Genomic DNA, 19,241 nt, shown 5'->3' with positions numbered 1-19,241 from the left:
TAAATAAATAAATTAAGAAACTAATAAATAATATCCATACTCTATATTATATGTAATGAAAATATATGGAATAAGATTTGGTGTTATTTTTTTTCCTAAAACACATTTTATTATATATAATGTACACTTCTATACTATATATAAATTGGAATATATATGGAAATGGTTATACATAATTTTATTTTTTAAAATATCATTATATATAATTCATAAAATTCTTTTGTGTTATTTTGAATATTTTAATTCAAAATATTTTAATTAAATTATAAATTACTTGTCATCTTAATTAATTCTATTTTTATTACTTTTATATATTTAATAAATAAAAAAATCAATAATACATTAGTGCATATTGATATACTAATATAGATAAAAAAATGCACAAATTTGTAAAAAAATTAATTTTATATTTAACGAATGCGTCTACATATTTTCGAGTGTAATGATGAAACAAAACCAATGTAATGCTTCTAAAAAATCAAAATGCTTATGTTAAAAAGATATAGAGATTGAAACATGAATATGTTAGTATATATTTATTATTTATTTGTCAAGACACAAATTTTTAATAAACACATTAGTACACAAATATATACAAAATACATATATTTAATATTTTTCTAAAATATTGAAACACAAAGACACAATTAATTAGATACAATTTTTTATATTTTTATCTTTTATTAATTTTCAGTTTATTTCTTATTAATAATTTTTTACACTTTATCTCTTATCAATTTTTTATATTTTTATTTCTTATTAATATTTACAAAATATAGACTTTTATTTTATTTTATTGTATTATATTCAATATTTTATTAAACACAATATATATATCTCAAAAAAGACATAAACTAAATGCTGCCTAAATGGTATACGAAGACGCATTTGGTGGCGGATTTATTTTGTTCATTCAACTTAGAATGATGAGATGAAGTTAAAACTTAGGGTAAAGTGCTAAATTGTTCTCCTATGTTTAGGCGTCATCCTGTTTTGGTTTTTAAAGTTTAAAGTGTTCAATTTGAATAAAAAAAAAGTTTAATTTAGTTTCAATATAGTCTCACTGTTAGGTCAAAATTAAATAATTAACGGAATGTCTTATATGACAGCGAGAACAAGATCGATAATCTGAAGAATAAGTACAAACTCGAGAGGTATAAAATTAACTGTAAATGCATCAATATATTTATTTATTATTTTTCTTACAATTTAAATAAAATATTTTCTATAGAACTAAAGAGAATGATAAATAAATGTATTGATGCATCTATGGTTGATTTTGTGCTTCTACAACTTGTACTTATTTTTCAGATTATCGATTTTATTTTTGTACTGCTATCATATAAGACATTTCGTTAATTATTTGAATTTGACCTCACGGTGGGACTATATTGAAGCTAAATAAAACTTTTTTAGATTCAAACAGGACACTTTAAACCTTAAAGATCAAAACAAAATTACACCCAAACATAAAAGACCAATTTAATACTTAACCCTAAAACTTAAAAATCTAATTGATGGCGCAAAACAATATCAGAAAAATGACAAAAAAAAAACAACGTGAGAAAAAGTTATAGGTAAAAAAAAAAGACATATTTTTCATCCTATTTATAAGTGATAAACAAGCAACAAAAATAAAATAATAAATATTTACTATTCAATTATCAACAAAAATATCAATCTAATTAATATACAAATATCCTAATATATTCTCAGCATAGTTGATTATGATTGCAAAACACAATCGCATTTTGTGGGTCTAGCTTTCCACGAATTTTCAATCTCTTAATGTCTGGAAAGTGTAGGTAAATTTCCTAAGATATAGTCAAAATGGTCTCTTCCATCCATTACAAAAAAGCTAGCATGCATCAATAATTTTCCTTTTTATGATTTGGGAGTGTTGAAGATGCAATAACCATTGACAATTGACACCTAGCTAGTAGGTCAATATATGAAACCAAATTTTAATTTCATATAATCCTCGTTAATCTTTCAGCTAACTTAAACAAAATTATCTCAAAGCATGACAAATATTACCATATTATCAAATAAGTATTTTTAATGGTTTTTGAAATTTGAATCATACACACCAAAAAAAAATCATTTCTCTCTCAAACTAAATTAATCAAACTTTTAGTAATAGTGTCCATACCATAGTTTCATGAAATTAAGAAAAACTAGTTCAAACTTCAAAGACATTTTCTATTCTTAATTTGTATAAAAATTGTCAATACTATATTCATGAATCTTTGATCGTTTGTGAACACACTTAGCTCACGAAACCGCGTTAGAGACACCAAATCCAGTTAGACCCATGGACCTTTTGAGTTTTGAATGTATTTTCAACCTTCTTCTCTTATTTTTTTTTAAATTTTTTAAAGTGATATACTATTAATTTATCCATTTCTCTTTTAGTGACTAACTTTTTTTAAATGATACTAATTTATCTAATATAAATTTTTTTATGTACCTATTTGAATATCACAGGTAGGATATGACTAGCAGGACTTTACTTAACAAAATAATAAAAAATAAAACTAAGGAGTGCAGGCCTTTGGCTTTTATTTGTATGCCTGATTGTACAAAAATATTTATATAAATAATTAATTATAGAATATCATTTTAATTGGATGATGATAGTATAAAATTGTTTTATCAAAGCTAAATTCAAGAGATTATATACACAAGAGTTTGATTATTATGTATTGATTACAATAAATAATCTAACCTAAACTTGTTCAAAACGACAATACATACTTTTAATGTTTGGTTGACAAGGAAAACAACTACTTATGACCAAAGAAAAAACAGTGTTTGTAACAAATTTTGTTTTGACAAAAACAGGTTTAATAAACTAAGAAAGTTTTCTAATATAACAAACATAAATAAGTTAGTTCAAATTAAGACATTCTACTTTAATCATAGAGATTAATTTAAAGGTAGTGTATACACATCTGTCATCCTAAAAGATTTTATTGGTAATTTTTTTTAGAGACTAATATGTCAAAGTATAAATTTTCAGGGGTTTATTTATCACTTTACTCTAATAAAAATAATAGTAGTAGTAGTATTAAATTATTAATATTAATATTAGTAGCCTTATTAAGCTTATTCTGATTTCTGCAAATGAATAAAACAAAGAAAGTCCCCATTACTTTACATAATAATAATAATGTTGGACACCAAAAACATCATAAGAAGACTCATCATCATGCTTCTTTGCTGACAAATTTTAAGTCTGCTGTGATGAAATGTGCAAGCTTTTTTGCATTGTTTCTTTCTGGAAAAAGAAACACACAAGAATCAAAGGTTGTTGAAGACAGAAAGAGTACAAACAAAGTCAAAGGAGCATCATGTGAGTTTTTAGTCCATTTTTATAGTTCATGGTTTTTGAAAGTCTTCCTTATAAGTGCATGTTAAACCGGTGTCAAACATGCCTAAACTTTTATGTATATGAAAAAATTAAATTGAATCAAAGAATCATAAATGCTTCTTTTGTAGATGATCTTAGTAAACTGTAATGGTTTATGCAAAATTAAGGTTTTTGGTTGAAACTATGCAGCTTCATCTGATTTATCATCTGATAGCAACAAGAGTTCATCCTCAAAATTGAAGTTTTCACATTCCTATGGATCATCTAGCACTTCAAATACTCAGCTTGGAACTGCAGGGAACTTCTCCTTTGAAGAAATCTGCAAGGCAACAGCAAAATTCTCTGCAGCTAATAAGATTGGGGAAGGTGCCTTTGGAACTGTTTATAAGGGAAAGCTTAATGATGGAACTCTTGTTGCCGCAAAGCGCGCCAACAAGGTATCCCATAATCTATGCTTTGCCATTAAGCCTTATCATGTATCATTTCTGCTGTGATCATTCACAAAGAAAGTTTTACAAAAGTTTAGTTTTTAAGAAGTGACAATGATGATGTGGTGTTTTTTGTTGACAGGATGTAGAAAACAAGAACTTAGCTGAGTTCAAGAATGAAGTATCCACCTTGTCAAAGATTGAGCATCTGAATCTTGTGAGGCTGTATGGATATTTGGAGCATGCAGATGAAAAGATTATTGTTGTTGAATATGTTAATAATGGATCACTCCGGGAACATCTAGATGGTAAGTGATTGTTCTTTTATCTGTCACTTTTCGATACATCTTTCGATCAATGTATCTGATATCACAAATTGAGAATTGTTAATGCAGGTACAAGGGGTGATGGGCTAGAAATTGGTGAGCGTTTAGACATAGCAATTGATATAGCTCATGCAGTTACTTACCTTCATATGTACACAGGTATGTTATCATATAGAATTTGATTAGATACAAGGAAAACATTACAACTCCTTAAATAGTCTTGTTTGTTCTTTTAGAATGTGTTTAGTACATGTTTCAGGACAGAAAATACAGAGATACTGAGATAGAAAAAACAGTTACAGAATATGAGAATGCCATTTGAAATAGCTAAACCTCTCTGTTATCTTGTTTGATAGATCATCCAATTATTCATAGAGACATCAAAGCATCAAACATCTTGCTTACTGACAAACTAAGGGCTAAAGTGGCCGACTTTGGTTTCGCCCGGCTGGCTGCTGAAGACCCTTCTGCCACCCATGTTTCAACAAAACTTAAAGGAACAGCAGGCTACATTGATCCTGATTACATGAGATCTTACAAGCTTTCTGAGAAGAGTGATGTATATTCCTTCGGCGTGTTGCTTGTTGAGATGGTTACCGGACGACATCCAGTTGAGCCGAGGAGACCTCTCAGTGAGAGAGTTACAATTAAATGGGTAAGGAACTAAGCATGACAAGTATGTTATAAACATTCACTTTGTTATGCTAAGTTTAATTTATCAAGTGTGCTAAAATATTTGAATTCTAGTGATTAAGCATTTGAAAGAACTTTGATTGTGTCAATTCTTAAAGACTATGCTGTTGTGATAGTTTTAAACTGTGTATTTCAGCAAAATTAGAAAAAGTAAAGTGAGTTCTGTGTAGCATCAGAGTTAATGAACTATTCACTAATGGATATGATATCACAGACTCATAGCTTTGATTCAGATTTAATTTCATTCTAGTTATGAAATGTTAAACTGCCTTAGGAATCATTTTTATCTCTGACAAACTTTTTAACTTCTGTTTTCAAGTGTACAATTGAAGATCATATCTAAGAACCCCCATGACATAGATAGGTCTTGCTTCATAACATTTGATAGGTGAGGATGTGCCAGATTTGGAAAAATAAGTTATGATTTTTGCTATATTCCTGAAAAGAAGAAGAAAAAAAAAGGTTTCTAGGTATCCAGTATACTACATAATTTTTTTATGAAGGAATTCAATCATTGTTAAACTTGGTACATTAACTTCAATAATTGTTTGATTGTATCTTCAATCATCGCCAGATAATTTCACATGTATCAAATTAGAAAAGTGATTTACATCTATACACAACAATAAAGCCTTATACCACTATGTGGGATCAGTTACAAAGATCAAACGAAACTATCAGCCAGACAATTTACACACAAATCTTCTTTGACCACCTCACGTATAGTCTTTTTGAGTCTTTTTTTACCTTTTGCTACTTGTCTATTTCTAATTCATGCTTCTAACAAGATGCTCTATCGACTTCTCCCTAAGTCGACGAAATTCTATTATCTTTCTCTCTTATATCCTCATTCCTTATTTTATCTACACATGTTTGACTACTCATCTCTGCTATACTAAGCTTATGCCCATGACATACTTGCTACTTTGAGTAGTTCGCTTGAATCCTATGTTTTACATCCTCTTCGATTTCTTTATTGTCCTGTATAATATTTCAAAATACTTAAATGTTTTTACATGTGGTAAGATACTTTTTAAAGGAGATCAGCTTGCCAATAAATTTATGATCAGAAAAAAGGCACAATTTGCATGTATGCAGGCACTGCAGATGCTGAAACAAGGAGAAGTTGTGATCGCCATGGATCCGAGGCTGCGAAGAAGTCCGGCCGCGAAAAAGGCCGTAGAGAAGGTTCTAAAGCTAGCTCACCAGTGCCTTGCACCTTCAAGACAATCAAGGCCAACCATGAAGACATGTGCTGAGGTTTTATGGGGTATCCGGAAAGATTTTAGAGACAAAACATCTTCTCATCTTAGCCATGATTCTCATCATTCTGCTAATTATCCTCATAGAGATGCCATGAATGATAGGCATAAGTTATTTGATATCGAAGGTGACAATGACCGTAAATTTGTATCTGCATAGTTGAATTTGTTCATTGATTGTTCAGATGGTGAACACAATACTGATATTGTTCTTTCATGTTCTTTGATTGATGAAATGAAACCATGAATTATGTGGTTTATAGCTTGACTTTTAAGTTTTTTGTTCTACATATGAGTATTGTATAAGTTATGTTTTTTTTTTTTTACTAAAATTAGGAACGAGACTCCAGACCTCTAAATGAGAATGAAGAGACTATGTCATTTGAGATATAACTCGTCCGCATCGCATCAATTATGTTGTGGATTGAGAAATTGTAAAGGCAATTGTAGTAATTAATCAAGGACAATTTATTTATTGGCTTCAATGTGATAGCAAGTTATCTTCTGAGGAGTCATGGATATATTTGTATGTCTTGCTCAGAAATTATGAGGTGAAATTTTTTATAGATAAATTTGATATTTGAATATGTACCAAATTTACTTTTTTTGTTTAAAGAAAAAAAAATATGTTATGTATGTGTTAAAAGTGTCAATTATTGAGTTATATTAAAAAGTATTAATGACATAGCAGTACTACATGGTCAGTATAATTTATTATTTTTTATTAATATTTAATCTATAATATTTAAAAGTATTGTTAAAAAATAAAAATATAAACTTAGATTATTTAAACTAAAATTAGTAAATTATTAACTAAAATACTAACAAATATAAATTAAAATTACTAGTTTTTAAGACTTTCTCATATAACAAAATTATTCATAGAAAAACATACTTTCAAAAACACATATTTTTTGCTAAAACAAATTCAGCATTATATATTAAATACTCTTGATAATTGTAAAAAAAATAGTTATTAATTGATTGTATATTTATATTCTTTTAATTAACAAAATAAATAATATGTATTAGTTAGTAAATTAAAAAAAATTGCGTACAAAAATGTGTTATTAAATCAATTATTATATAAAATATAAAAATATATGTATTATTTTATACACTTTTAATATATTTTATGTAACATATGTTTTATAGCAGTGATTTATTTGGTGGCTAATTAAAAATATTTGGTTAAAAAACGAAAATGTTATATACATATAAAAAGTTAGTCGTCAAATTAATTCTTATATATTTATGATATAATATTAAATTGGTCTCTTATATTTTTATGTAATTTTATTTTGATTTTTAAAGTTTAAAATATTTTATTTAAATAAAAAAAATTTATTTAACTTTAATATAGTCCCACCGTAACTATGAGGTCAAAGTTAAATAATTAACTAAATGTTCTATATGACATCAATACAAAAATAAAATCGATAATTTAGAGAATAAATCTAAATTTTAAAGGCATAAAATAACCGTAAATACATCAATACATCTATAAAATTAAAGAGAATAATAAATAAATATATTAAATAATAAATAAATATATTAATACATCTATAATTAATTTTATATCTTTAAAATTTATATTTATTTTTTAAATTATCAACCTCGTTTTTGAGTAATTAATTTGATAGTTGAATTAAAAAATATTAATATGAAAATGATATTACTAGGCATGGGGGAAAGTGGCTTACACCAACGTTTCCATCCTCGTCCGTGATATTCAACCGCTGGAAGCATGAACCTTTTCCAAGTTGCTTGCGCTTTCCATGCAAAGCTGCCACGTGTCCTCCTACATACCGTTCCATAACTATCTGAGTTAGAGTTGATTTGAGTTTTCTCTTGTTCCTAATTTGGCCATCATCCCAATGCCAAATCTAAATCACAATCATCCCATGTGACACACACACACACTTTTGCTTAATTGCTTCATTCAAACTCTCTTCATTCATTCAAAATCCCAATATCCCATCTAACCCAGATATTTTCTTTATATATCTTCCTGTCTTTTTCCACTTTATCTGTCTCCTTTCAAAGTATCATTTGGTATATGATCTCTTTGATTCTCTTTTGTGGCCTCATATATCTTCCACACCCAGATTTTCTTTCATCTTATTATCAATTAATCTCTTCATTTTCCCACTTGTCCATTTCTTCAATCCTTTAGTGCTCTGAAATTGGAGGTAGTGGTAGACTGGTACTGTTCTCTCGCTTTGATTCATTCTGTGTAAAGTTTCATTCTTTATCACAATTTGATTAATGGGGTGGTGGAAATTTTCAATTTTCTGATGTTACTTTACTTTTGTGACAGGAGAAAGAAAAAAAAAAGACTAGGAATTTGAAATGGCTGATGATAAGGTTGAGTCTAATGGGAGTGGCAAAGATGGTGTTTCTGATATTGTTTCTGCAGCAAAGGTTGCTGCAGTGGCACATCCATTAGCTGAAAAAGCTGAAGAGATTGCTTCCAATATCAGTTACCATGCTCAGTTCAGTCCTCATTTTTCCCCTCTCAAGTTTGAGCTAGAGCAAGCTTACTATGCCACTGCTGAGAGTGTTCGAGATCGTCTCATAAGGGTAAGATTATGATGCACAAATACTTCATTTTTTTATTTTATGTGGATATGCATCAAATACTATTGTCAAAAACTTTTGAACTTGTGTGACTGATTTTTTGTATACTTGTCATGTATTGTACTATGTTGTATTCGATACTCTGAATTTGTATTTCTGCAACATTCTTGGAATTTGGATGTCTATATTGTTATGGTAGTCTATAGTGTGTCATTCATAGAGTAAAGTATGATCTTCCTATGTGCTATTCATATTCATATACTTAATGACAAAAAATGGTGATTGCTCATATATGTATCTTAGTAGTAATTTTGGTCAACTTCATATTGGAAGGTAGATACTTCTGTGTATGCCCATGCATGTGTAAGTGAATTTGTGGACCTGATTTGAAATCTCAATTCAGTAGTTTACTTTATTTTTCTCCATGTGAAAGCTCATTTCAGCGCATAAATCAAGGTTGAAGGGGAAAGTTGTGAAGCATGTCTTTGGAATTCATGTCTGATAAAAGCTCCAACAATAAGGCTATTTAAATTTTGACATAAATAAAATGAAAGCAATGCTTTTCAACTTTTGTAATCAGTTTGTTCTTTGACTTCTTTCTTCATGCTGATATGGTTATTTGACTTATATCATTTGTTGGGGTAGTAGTAATGTTCTTATTGCTAATTGATGGAAACTATTTCAGCAATGGAATGAAACATACCTTCATTTTCACAAAGTTGATCCCAAGCAAACTTACTACCTGTCAATGGAGTTCCTTCAAGGCCGAGCTTTGACCAATGCCATTGGAAATCTGAATATCCAAGATGCATATGCTGATGCTTTGCGCAAATTTGGACTCAAGCTTGAAGAAATCACAGAGCAGGTAATTGAATATTCCAACCTGTAATTGAAATATTTCTCTAGAACAACTATCTCAATTCATGGAAAAATATTTTATTTCGAACCAAGTGTCTAGGACAAACTCTCTTAAAAGCACCAGAAGCTCACTTTAACGCCGTAACTCTATTGATCCCTTTGCTGCATAGTGATTGAAAGAGGGCTTGGTATCATCCAAAGGACCGACTCACCTAAAATGTGAAGTTCTTAGGTGGTGGTACATGAATGCTTTTACATCTCTGGCATCAATAATTTACTGATAAAAGGAAAGAGAAATGACTTATGGGAAAGAACTCTTTTTCTTTTCAAGGAAACATCTCAGTTAATGAAAAATTGTGCAAATATGAAGCAAATGTGTTGAAAAGCTCGAAAGAATACGTACACATATGGAGAGAGTGAGGTTATAGTCTAACTTATTGTTGTAAGGCTCTGCCTATTGTGTGCTTTGTTGCAAGTCTTTACATAGTTGGCCCCAAACTTGGGTAAAAGAAGAGAGTTGTGTTAGTTCATCACCAAGCAATGTAAAACTTTGTCAGATCCTCATGACAAATATTGATGATCTATTACTTGAATAGCAGATTCATCACAAACATATTTTGTGATTCAAATGGATTTTGTTTCTCACTAAGCTTTAATTTCCATTGAATACTTCTGAAAATTCAACTCCCAAAACGCATACTTCATGTCAATGAGTGAGTTTGACATCTAGTTTATAAAAGCTGATTGTTGGTTCTTTCAAATTTTAATGTGATAATGACTGAACATGAACAATTGCAGGAGAAGGATGCTGCACTAGGAAATGGTGGTCTCGGTAGGCTTGCTTCATGTTTTCTGGATTCAATGGCAACACTAAATTTACCTTCTTGGGGGTATGGTTTGAGATATCGATACGGGCTATTTAAGCAGAGAATCACCAGGGAAGGCCAGGAGGAAGTTGCAGAGGACTGGCTTGAGGTTTGATTTGTCCCCTTTCTTTTCTTAAAACTTGGAAATATTTTATTTATTTCATGGGATATTGATGCATAAGAATTATTTAAACTGGAGCAGAAATTTAGCCCATGGGAAGTTGTGAGGCATGACATTTTGTACCCTATTAGATTCTTCGGTCATGTTGAGGTTAATCCTAATGGAAGGTAAGTGAAAATCACTAACTACTCTATGAAATCTGTTGTAAATTTTTATTATAATTTTAATTCACATAAAAAAAGAAAGCTTTTCTTTGTTTAGTTTAAATATTATGAAATAGAAGTATTTACACTTGGATATGGATGTCAGTCGAAAATGGGTTGGAGGAGAGGTTGTGCAAGCACTGGCTTATGACGTGCCAATTCCGGGATACCAAACCAAAAACACCATCAGTCTTCGCCTCTGGGAAGCAAAAGCATGTGCTGAAGATTTTAATTTATTTTTATTTAATGATGGACAACATGAATCTGCTTCTATGCTTCACTCGCGAGCTCAACAGGTTGGTATTAGTGAAATTTTATTTTTTTAATTGTCAAACAAGTTATTTTGTAGGGATGAATGAATGATTAACAATAATTGTGAGTGGCTATTTCTCTGGGTCATTAATCATAGTTTCACAGTTAGCTTTTTACTTGCAACAATATTGTTATAGTTAGAAGAATGAAATACATAGAGATAAACTTGCCTTTGCCATTACAAGATATGAGAACAAATCATCTTTAACTTAGTTATCTTTACAACCCCCTATTATCCTCTCCCCTTTGCCACTGGGATTGGACAGTCTTATATTTAAATATGTATATGTAGATTTGTGCGGTTTTATATCCCGGTGATGCCACGGAAGATGGAAAACTTTTACGGCTGAAGCAGCAATTCTTTCTCTGCAGTGCTTCACTACAAGTAAGTTAAAATATTTTCCTTTTCCTTTTTCAAATTTTCTTTAATATATTTGTGCTACCTTGTGGTAGAAAGTTAGGATTAAACCCTTTGATGGTGTCACTGTCAGTGGGAGCCACAGGATCATATATTGCTGGTTTCACATTGTCTTAATTTAAAGCCTGGGATCATTTTCGTCGAGTCTGAGAGATATATCAGTTGATTTTCAATTCACAATCCCCTTGATTTGACCGATGCAAGAAACAAAATGTCCTAGTTTCTATTGTGGTTTTTCTTTATGCCTTAGCTAACTACCATATTTGTATTTTAAGAATGCATTTCTGGTTTCTTTACCTTGTTCATTTGACATGTCAGTCTTATTATTTCCATTCCCATTTTGGACCTATTACAGGACATAATTGCCCGTTTTAAGGAGCGAAGACAAGGGAAGGGACCATGGAACTGGGCCGAATTCCCAACAAAGGTTGCTGTACAATTGAATGATACTCACCCTACCCTTGCAATACCTGAGCTGATGCGATTACTTGTGGATGATGAAGGACTTGGATGGGATGAAGCATGGGATGTGACATCAAAGTCAGTAAATTATAAAATTTCTTGCATGGAATGATGTGTAACTTTTTCTTTCAGCCATGATCCGTTAATGCCTGTAGTGTATTCCTCACTAGTAAAATGTGATGCCATATCTGAACCAGAACTATTGCTTACACCAATCATACTGTCCTACCCGAGGCACTGGAAAAATGGTCTCAGCCTGTAATGTGGAAACTGCTTCCTCGTCATATGGAAATCATAACCGAAATAGACAAGAGAGTAATAGCACTTGCCTTGTTTCACTTTGATACTTTGATCTGTTTACAGTTATATTTCAATGTGGAAATGATAAAATGCTTTCAGTTCACTGCGATGATAACTTCCACACGGTTCGACCTTGAGAGCGAGCTTTCCAACATGCGCATATTGGATAATAATCCCCAGAAGCCAGTAGTTCGGATGGCTAATTTGTGTGTGGTTTCTTCTCATGCAGTAAGTGGTTCATTTGAAGAAAAAGTCTCATAATTTTTAATGTATCCTTGTCTTCGGTCCTTTCATTGATACCCTATCCTTTCATTTACATTCTACAGGACTCTCCCGTTTTTATTTTCTGTGACATTTTTTCATACCTGTGCATTTTATTTCATTTGAAATCTGTTTGCTACTTGGTGCTCGAATCTTGTTAGGTGAATGGCGTTGCCCAGTTACACAGCGACATATTAAAGGCGGAATTATTTGCAAATTATGTCTCTATATGGCCAACAAAGTTCCAAAATAAAACCAATGGCATTACACCTCGAAGATGGCTCCGCTTTTGTAGCCCTGAGCTAAGCAGTATCATCACTAAATGGTTGAAAACCGATGAATGGGTGACCAATCTTGATTTACTAACAGGTCTTCGACAGGTGAATTTCCGGATGCTTTGTTTCTCAAGATATTCCTGTTATTGCAGCACCCTAACATTCAACTGATGGTTTTATTTTCTCCACATTAGTTTGCTGACAATGAAGATCTACAAGCTGAATGGCTTTCTGCAAAGAGGGCCAATAAGCTGCGGTTGGCACAGTACATTCTGCAGGTTACAGGGGAGAGTATCGACCCGGATACACTATTCGACATTCAAGTCAAGCGTATCCATGAATATAAGAGGCAGCTACTAAACATTCTTGGTGTGATTTATAGATACAAGAAATTGAAGGTATGAGAAACAGCTAACTGATGGAGTTAAATTTTGAAGTGGCTATTGTTCTAAGTTCCAATCTTTTTACTACACTTTTAACCCATGTTTATAGTGATCATGGTTTTCACATTCATATTATAGCACATAGTAGCAGTTTTAATATAGCCATGTAGGAGATTCTATCACTATATTTTCTGAAAGATCCTCAATTCCCTTTGTTGAATGAAAGATAAGATATATACCGAAAACATAGTCCTCATAACTGAACTTTAATAGGAAATGAGCCCCGAAGAACGGAAAAAAACAACTCCCCGCACCGTGATGATTGGAGGAAAGGCATTTGCAACATACACGAATGCTAAAAGAATAGTCAAGCTAGTGAATGATGTTGGTTCTGTCGTAAACACTGATCCTGAGGTCAATAGCTACTTGAAGGTAACTCAATTCTGTATTACTTTACTCAAAAATTAAAATATAAAGTAATCTGTATTACTTTCTAGATGAAGTTAGTTCCTTTCTTTCTCTTCGAAATTTTAAAAATTCGGGTATGCTTTGTCCATAATTATTGCATCGTACCTATATGGAAGGCATGATAGTTGGTTGCTAGTGGATCTAATCTGTTATTTACTGTACGAGTTTCGTTTCAGGTTGTGTTTGTTCCTAATTACAATGTGTCCGTGGCGGAGATGCTGATTCCGGGGAGTGAACTATCTCAGCATATTAGCACTGCAGGCATGGAAGCAAGTGGAACAAGCAACATGAAATTTGCTTTGAATGGTTGCCTTATAATAGGCACATTAGATGGAGCCAATGTGGAAATCCGGGAGGAGATTGGTGAAGAAAATTTCTTCCTCTTCGGTGCAACTGCCGAAGAAGTCCCACAATTGAGGAAGGATAGAGAGAATGGCCTGGTATGCAGTCACACGCGCCTTTCAAACTCTACAAGCTTAGAAATTTCAATTTTTTCATGGAAATAGTTTCGTTGACATGATTTCTGTTTGTGATTTACAGTTCAAACCTGATCCTCGATTCGAAGAGGCAAAGAAGTTCATTCGAAGTGGAGTTTTCGGAAGGTATGACTATAACCCTCTGCTAGAGTCGTTGGAAGGAAATACCGGTTATGGTCGCGGAGATTACTTTCTTGTTGGTCATGACTTCCCAAGCTACATGGATGCTCAAGAAAAAGTAGATAAAGCATATTGGTTAGACTCAATCTCTCTCATGTTTATAACTTTATAGTTCCCTTATATCAATGTGTTAAAACAATGGAACTTGTTGAAAGTGTATGTTAGAATTTACATGCGTTTATTTTGCATGCAGTGATAGAAAAAGGTGGCTAAAAATGTCCATTTTAAGCACTGCTGGGAGTGGAAAATTCAGCAGTGACCGTACAATTGCTCAGTATGCAAAGGAAATTTGGAACATTGAAGAGTGCCGTGTGCCATAATTTTCTCTCATGCATTTTATTGTCTTTGTATAGCACAGAAACAGAGTTTATAAATAAGTGACGGAAGAAAAAACAATAATTTAATTTACTTTTAAAATAAGAGATTTTAGCACTCTATTCTGTAAGTTATAGCAGTTTTTCTGTTTTATTCTTGTGTTCAATGCCTTTAGACCCAATTTGCTTGTGACATATGGATCCTTCTATATGCAAATATTTTGTTTAATCTAATATAATATCCTTTTTTTTCAATTTGTATGTGTGTGTTGTTTATGAATTTGTTTGGCCAAATTAAGCATTACTTTTCATCTTTATGATAGACTTTATGCAAATATTTCTTTGTTACACATAAACTCATATTATTGATTAGAACTGCAAGTTATAGTTTGTATTCAGTTAATAGTGAACGTTTGTATCTCTCATATCACATTAAATTTGTGTCCAAGGTTATCTATTCCTTTTGTTTAATGGAGTTATCAGTTGAAAATTTTGATATATTTGATTTGAATATCTATTTTTAAAGGTATTCGAGTTATTTTTAATAAAAGTGATAATTTTTTAAAATGTTTTTATATAATTTTCTATTAAAAGATGGTATACTTCATATAATTTTTATTTTTAATAAAAATATTATTTATTAAAGTAAATCTAAATAAAAATGATATATATTTTAAGAGTGTTATCGATATAACTTTTATTTAAAGAAATAATTGAATAATAAATTTTATTTTTATCTATAAAAATTATATTTTATTTAATTTTATTATTAACATTTAATTCCAATTTTATACATGACGATTTAGTATTTCAATTATACGCCTAGATTGGACAACGTATTATGAGTGATGTGACAATCCTATGTCCACGTGTTAGTGAAACTTACATGTCAACTGAAGGTAGTCATGTATGTCAGTGATAACTGATACATCAGCATAAAAGTACTACCGTTCATGGGATTAGATTATTTTCAGTAGGGAACTCATCTTAGTTTTTATTTATGGTCTATTTATCATAAAAGGTAACTCTACATTAATTTTTGCGTCATAAACAGTAAATAGGAACTAAAAACATCTCTCTCTTCTTTATTAGAAGGAATTCACTTTAGTCCCATTGTGATCCCACTTAATTAATTAATTAAAATACTTAAACTTAATATAATTAATTTTTTCAATAATATTTTAAATTTATAAATTTAAAATAATTTACTATTACAAAATATTAATATTAAATAAATTCATACATAACAATAATATATAATATATAATTCGGGATTATACTAATTTGTAAAATTACTTAATACAAAAACAAATTATTATAACGGTTAATTTTAACAATGTAGTTAACATTTTAAATTTTAAAAATTATTTAATAAATTAATTATGATTTAATTATTTAATTATGTAAGTGTTAGCATTTTAATTATTTAATCTAATTAATTATTATATAATTATTTATTTTTATAATAACTTGTCAAGTGGCAAGTTACTAGAGCAACTCCAATGGACAACAAATTGAGGCCCTATTTTTTACAATCACAGAAATTCACCATTGGAGAAATGAAGGAATGAGTTCCCGCACACCTTTTGAGAAGGAAGAATCCCTCGTCATAATAACTTGCCACTTGGTAAGTTATTATAAAAATAAATAAGTATATAAAATTTTAATTAATTAAAATAATTATATTAAACAATTAAATAATAATTAATTTAATAATAATTATAATAATTAATTATATTAAATAATTATATTTTTATTTAATTAATAATTTATATTAATTATTTAAATAATAATTAATTAAGTAATTAAATTATAATTAATTTATTAATAATTATAATAATTAATTAGATTAAATAATTAAATTTTTATTTAATTAATAATTTATATTAATCATTTATGTCATAATTAATATTGAATATTATTTATATTATTATATTAAATTAGCCGTTGCAAAACTAGCCGTTGTAAAATTAGCCGTTAGAAACTAGCCGTTACTATGTTACTTCTTTTAATAGTGAATTATTTTTAAATTTATAAATTTAAATAATATTATTAAAAAAAATTAATTACATTAATTTTAAGTATTTTAATTAATTAATTAAATGGAACCACAATAAGAACTAAAGTTAGTTCCTCCTAATGGAGAAGAGAGATGTTTTGAGTTCCTATTTACTGTTTATGACGCAAAAGCTGATGTGAAATTACTTTTTATGACAGGTGGGCCATAAACAGGAACTGGAATGAATTTCCTAAAGTTAGTTTTTTACATTTTGTTTGGATGTAAAATAGAAAATGGGTAAAAAAAATGAGTGAAAAAAAATGAAAAAAAGAAAATTTATTTTTTTATATTATTTGAATGAACAGAAAATGAAAAGAAAAATTAATTAAAATATATTTAAAATTTTAGAAATAAAATATAAAAAATTTAAAAAATTAACATTTTTATTAAAAATTTAGCTAACACTTAACCATAAAAACAAAAAGTGAATAATCTTATATTATTAGATGAAATCTCACACCATTAAAAATATTAATAATAATTAATTAATGACTATAAACTACAAAACTTACTGACCCCTAGTATTTCTTTCAAAAAGAATAAATATTTGAGTAATTTTTGAACTTTTTAAAATTTTACGGACAAAAAAAATTATATGCTTAAAATACAGTTAAATGAGAACTGATTTGAGATGGTCTGATAGGAATTAAAAGCTTACATTTAAAAATGACATGGCTACAGCCTACAGATATGCACCCAAAATTTATATGAAAATTTTATATTTATTAAGAATTTTTAAATTCGATTTTCATGGACCCATTAATTTGTTAATAGACTTTTTAGATTCATCCTTTATAAATTTGGTAAAGCATTTACTAATTTTGGATTAATATTGCTATATTAACGATTAACGCAAACCTTTTCTTGGACGTTTTTAATTTATCCTCAATTCTGAATCCTAGCTAATCATTTTGTTTTGAAAGTAACCGAGTTCCCAGTTCCAACCTTATAAAAACAGGCTTTTCCGATATCAAAATTACGTGAAGCGTGATATTCAAAAATGTTTAGAATTCTTGAAAAGTGATTGCTATTTGCTTAACTTATTCCAAAAAAAAATTAAAAATTAATATTTAAAGTTTTTCATAAAAAATAGAATAAAAAACGTTAATAAACCAAAGATATTTCGATATTAGATAAATGTCTTAAAGCAAAAAATACTTAAATCATAAATTTATGTAAATTGAGTTGACCATATTCGATTTAGTTAGCATTTCTGGTATTAAACCTCACTGAAACCATTTTTGTGAAATACATAACAGAGAAGCAAACGGGTTATATTGCCAGTGATATCTTCAGCACTCACTACACGTGAAAATCCACATAATATGAGCATCTTCAAATGTCACACAAATCACGAACATAACCAACAACAAAAGCCTCATTCTAGAACTACATATCTATGATATTCTTCCCTAACATATTAAGTTGATCTAGGCTGTATGATATATCTAAGTTGAAGGAGAAGCAGATCCAGGAGTGTTGGACCTTGAAAATGATCTTGAACTTGCACTCACACTTGGACTTGGGCTCCTACTACGTTTGGAATAACCACCACTCCTTTTAGAGCTTCTTGAATGGCTCCTCCCAGAACTTTTCCTTGGTGGAGAAACACTTCGTGAGTAGCTCCTCCTGCTGCGTCGGGGAGAGATGCTTCGAGAGCAGCTCCTCATTCGAACAGGAGTGACACTCCGCGAGTAGCTTCTCCTCGACCTTCGCCTTGGGGGAGGGGAGACACTTGGAGAAACTGACCTGTTGTGGTGCCTTCTGTAATAGCGATCATCAGGCGAGTCATACCTTGAGTCATAGGGAGAGTATGATCTGTCACGATAACTGACAGGTGACCTGCTGTATGGGGATTGAGACCGCGAATATGACCTCCGCCGCTCGTAACGATCATATCGCGAATACGACCTGCGACGACTATAATATGGAGAATATGGGGACCTGCGGCGACTGTAGTAATATGGAGAGTAAGACCTCCTTCGCCGGTAGTCAGGAGAGTAAGACCTTCTACGGCGATAGTCAGGAGAATAAGAGGGACTCCTACTACGATCCGGAGAATATGGCGAACGACTATAGCTTCTTCGGTAGGGGGAATAGCTAGGAGAGCGCCTAGAAGAGTAGCTTGGGGAGCGTGAGCGACGGCGTGCTGGAATAAATGGAGACATGTATCAGCAAAAATAAGAATAATCATGCCCGATTTAAAAAAAATGAAAAAGAAACGAAAAGGAAAAAAAATGAGATAGATTAGTGAAACACACCTCGAATAGTCCTTAGCCCGAGATATCTTCCAGGCGTTGGGGTTCGGCCACGTCGCCTTCTGGCCTGCAATGAATGCAGATATCAGTATGAGACTAGGGACGTCTAGGAAGAAAGTAGGAAAGCAAATATAACAGCAACAGATGTTCAAAAAGTTATGTCTTCAACCAAAACGAAAATCACAACACAAGCTTGCGGTAAGAAGGATAACAAAAGAAATATAATGAACAAAAGAAGACATAAATGCAAGAAGAGAGATATGCAGGGCATACAACCCCAATGATCTGATACTTGTTGATGATTTGTTTGGTTAGTTGTGATTTGAGAGTTTGATGAAGAGCTGCTTCACACAGCTAACCTGCTG

The 19,241-nt window shown here is 30.7% G+C and overlaps 3 protein-coding genes across 3 annotated transcripts in view; 2 read left to right on the top strand and 1 right to left on the bottom strand.

The window, feature by feature from the left end:
* The first annotated feature begins 3,126 nt into the window (after positions 1-3,126).
* Positions 3,127-6,544, top strand: LOC107494340 (calmodulin-binding receptor-like cytoplasmic kinase 2). Its single transcript, XM_016115424.3, has 6 exons — positions 3,127-3,355; positions 3,563-3,810; positions 3,944-4,109; positions 4,197-4,286; positions 4,484-4,782; positions 5,919-6,544. The coding sequence occupies exons 1-6, from the start codon at positions 3,127-3,129 to the stop codon at positions 6,240-6,242; spliced, it is 1,356 nt and encodes a 451-aa protein (XP_015970910.1). The 3' UTR covers positions 6,243-6,544.
* A 1,382-nt stretch (positions 6,545-7,926) lies between these two features.
* On the top strand, positions 7,927-14,811 carry LOC107494420 (alpha-glucan phosphorylase, H isozyme). Its single transcript, XM_016115477.3, has 16 exons — positions 7,927-8,288; positions 8,403-8,665; positions 9,348-9,527; positions 10,319-10,495; positions 10,589-10,674; positions 10,817-11,006; positions 11,315-11,407; positions 11,796-11,980; positions 12,100-12,217; positions 12,302-12,430; positions 12,625-12,843; positions 12,933-13,136; positions 13,395-13,553; positions 13,766-14,029; positions 14,130-14,320; positions 14,439-14,811. Exons 2-16 carry the CDS (start codon positions 8,435-8,437, stop codon positions 14,563-14,565), a joined length of 2,553 nt encoding a protein of 850 aa, XP_015970963.1. The 5' UTR covers positions 7,927-8,288; positions 8,403-8,434; the 3' UTR covers positions 14,566-14,811.
* Positions 14,812-17,907: 3,096 nt separating this feature from the next.
* Positions 17,908-19,241, bottom strand: part of LOC107494646 (serine/arginine-rich splicing factor SR45a) — a 3,245-nt gene continuing 1,911 nt past the window's right edge. Inside the window, exons 6-7 of the mRNA XM_016115714.3 lie at positions 18,880-18,943; positions 17,908-18,767 (exon numbers count right to left, since the gene is read on the bottom strand). Of these exons, the coding sequence (XP_015971200.1) occupies positions 18,067-18,767; positions 18,880-18,943 (765 nt within the window). The 3' untranslated portion in view covers positions 17,908-18,066. The remainder of the gene's footprint in view (positions 18,768-18,879; positions 18,944-19,241) is intronic.

The sequence above is a fragment of the Arachis duranensis genome, chromosome 1, assembly GCF_000817695.3.
Source record: "Arachis duranensis cultivar V14167 chromosome 1, aradu.V14167.gnm2.J7QH, whole genome shotgun sequence".
Taxonomy (NCBI): domain Eukaryota; kingdom Viridiplantae; phylum Streptophyta; class Magnoliopsida; order Fabales; family Fabaceae; genus Arachis; species Arachis duranensis.
The sequence above is the reverse complement of the archived record's forward strand: the minus strand, read 5'-3'. Positions and strand labels throughout refer to the sequence as shown.

Bases quoted from the DNA above. Each gene is read 5' to 3' on its own strand.
- LOC107494340 (XM_016115424.3), top strand. From the start codon at position 3,127: ATGAATAAAACAAAGAAAGTCCCCATTACTTTACATAATAATAATAAT. The intron at 3,356-3,562 runs GTGAGTTTTTAG...GAAACTATGCAG, and splicing joins CAAAGTCAAAGGAGCATCAT to CTTCATCTGATTTATCATCT. The intron at 4,783-5,918 runs GTAAGGAACTAA...GCATGTATGCAG, and splicing joins AGAGAGTTACAATTAAATGG to GCACTGCAGATGCTGAAACA.
- LOC107494420 (XM_016115477.3), top strand. From the start codon at position 8,435: ATGGCTGATGATAAGGTTGAGTCTAATGGGAGTGGCAAAGATGGTGTT. The intron at 13,554-13,765 runs GTAACTCAATTC...GTTTCGTTTCAG, and splicing joins AGGTCAATAGCTACTTGAAG to GTTGTGTTTGTTCCTAATTA. The intron at 14,321-14,438 runs GTTAGACTCAAT...TTTTGCATGCAG, and splicing joins AAAGTAGATAAAGCATATTG to TGATAGAAAAAGGTGGCTAA.